This window comes from Frankliniella occidentalis, unplaced genomic scaffold, assembly GCF_000697945.3.
Source record: "Frankliniella occidentalis isolate FOCC.00 unplaced genomic scaffold, Focc_3.1 Scaffold228, whole genome shotgun sequence".
Taxonomy (NCBI): Eukaryota; Metazoa; Arthropoda; class Insecta; order Thysanoptera; family Thripidae; genus Frankliniella; species Frankliniella occidentalis.
In genome coordinates this window covers 247,542-249,025 of record NW_026267354.1, presented here as the reverse complement: position 1 = coordinate 249,025, position 1,484 = coordinate 247,542, and the positions used below count along the sequence as shown (strand labels likewise).

The 1,484-nt window shown below is 42.7% G+C and overlaps 1 protein-coding gene across 1 annotated transcript in view; it reads left to right on the top strand.

Moving 5' to 3' along the window:
• LOC127750661 (uncharacterized) overlaps positions 1-630 on the top strand; it is a 4,179-nt gene extending 3,549 nt beyond the window's left edge. The window contains exon 3 of the mRNA XM_052272878.1: positions 191-630. Coding sequence (XP_052128838.1) covers positions 191-415 — 225 coding nt within the window. The 3' untranslated portion in view covers positions 416-630. The remainder of the gene's footprint in view (positions 1-190) is intronic.
• The last annotated feature ends 854 nt before the right edge of the window (positions 631-1,484 follow it).

The window sequence follows — 1,484 nt, the reverse complement described above, 5'->3', positions numbered from 1 at the left end:
GCGACGCATATTTATTTAATTTTGAGGAAAACCAGACTCGAGCGCCAATATATAAATACTGTTCAGGATTCTACTGAAAAATACCTTTCCGATGGTATACTTTAGTAACTCCAGAGCGAGGAGTCACTAAAGTAGACAATTACCAAATTAAAGGCTACTGTCCTAATGTCGTATTAAAATTTCATTTCAGATAGGAACAAAGCTTCATGGTAAATCAGAACCATCACAACACTCATTTTTACTGCCTTATAAAGTACACATTCCAGTTAAAACATCCAACGGCAAAATAATATCAGTAGTTGCCGATAAAGAAGCAAAGTTCCTTGGACCTATACATGAAATAGACAACTTTGCAGATAGCTTTTCATATGCTTTAACAATTTTTTTTTTCAAAATTGCAGATGTTGCATTCTAACGTGTGGTGATTACTCTTTTTGTGCAATTTTTAGCAAAGAGAAATACTGGATTTTTGATAGTTGAAGTTTGGGTTGCGAACACCCTTCGTTACACCGCCGAAAATGACGAATTTTGAAACGTTTTTCTGCAATGGAAATGGCAATAAAGATGTAATTTTTATTGACAAAAACATTAGTGATACAAGAGGCATCTGTTGAACTGAAAGATGTGACACTGAATCAAACATAAGAACAATCAACTTAAACAAGCAGGCCCGCCCTTCCGCCAAACGAAGTTGCCAGCTTCACTTCGCTGCGCCGGGACCGGGAACTCCGTTCGGCAGGGGCCGGGCCTGCTTGGCCTGCCGGCGGCGATGGTCGGGCCTGCGGCCCGACCATTTCTGTCAAGCGATTTGCAGTAGAACATAATCAAATGATGTAACGGGCCTTCGGCCCGCAAAGCCCGTCGTCCTTAAAATTTGCCCCGCAGACACGAGAAAGGGATGAAACGGCGAAACAACGCGACTACAACCCACCCTTCTGCGAAGGAAACGTGTTTTGGGGTGGGGGGAGGGAGTTTCTTACCTCTTTTGCGGTTTTGGGCCTTCTTTTACATTTAATTGTTCACTACAGCAATTTTTAACTTATTTTCGTCAAACAAGCCCCTCTAGCGCCTAAACGGTTAGAGATAGAGCCAAACGGACTCAATTTTCGTTCGCAGGACTCTACTTTGGCAAGTTACCCCGTACACGTAGAAAAAAAATTAGCTGTGCAGCTAAAACTTAGCTGCACGGCTAATTCCAGTAGCTATATATGGACAGCTAAAATGATAGCCATACAGCTAAACTAGCTATATGTACGCCAGACCACGTCTCGCGTAACAGGCTTCGCGATATCTCACGAAACACTGATACGCTGCGACGCGCCTGGCGCACATATAGCTAGGCCTGCGGCGCTGACACCCGAGATGAGTTAACAGAAGTGTAAATACAATTTGTCGATGTTAAGTATTTTTTTAACGATTCAATAGACTATTTGGTCATTTTCACCTCATTTTTGTCAAGAAATGCCCCCTAGCACCCAAACGGT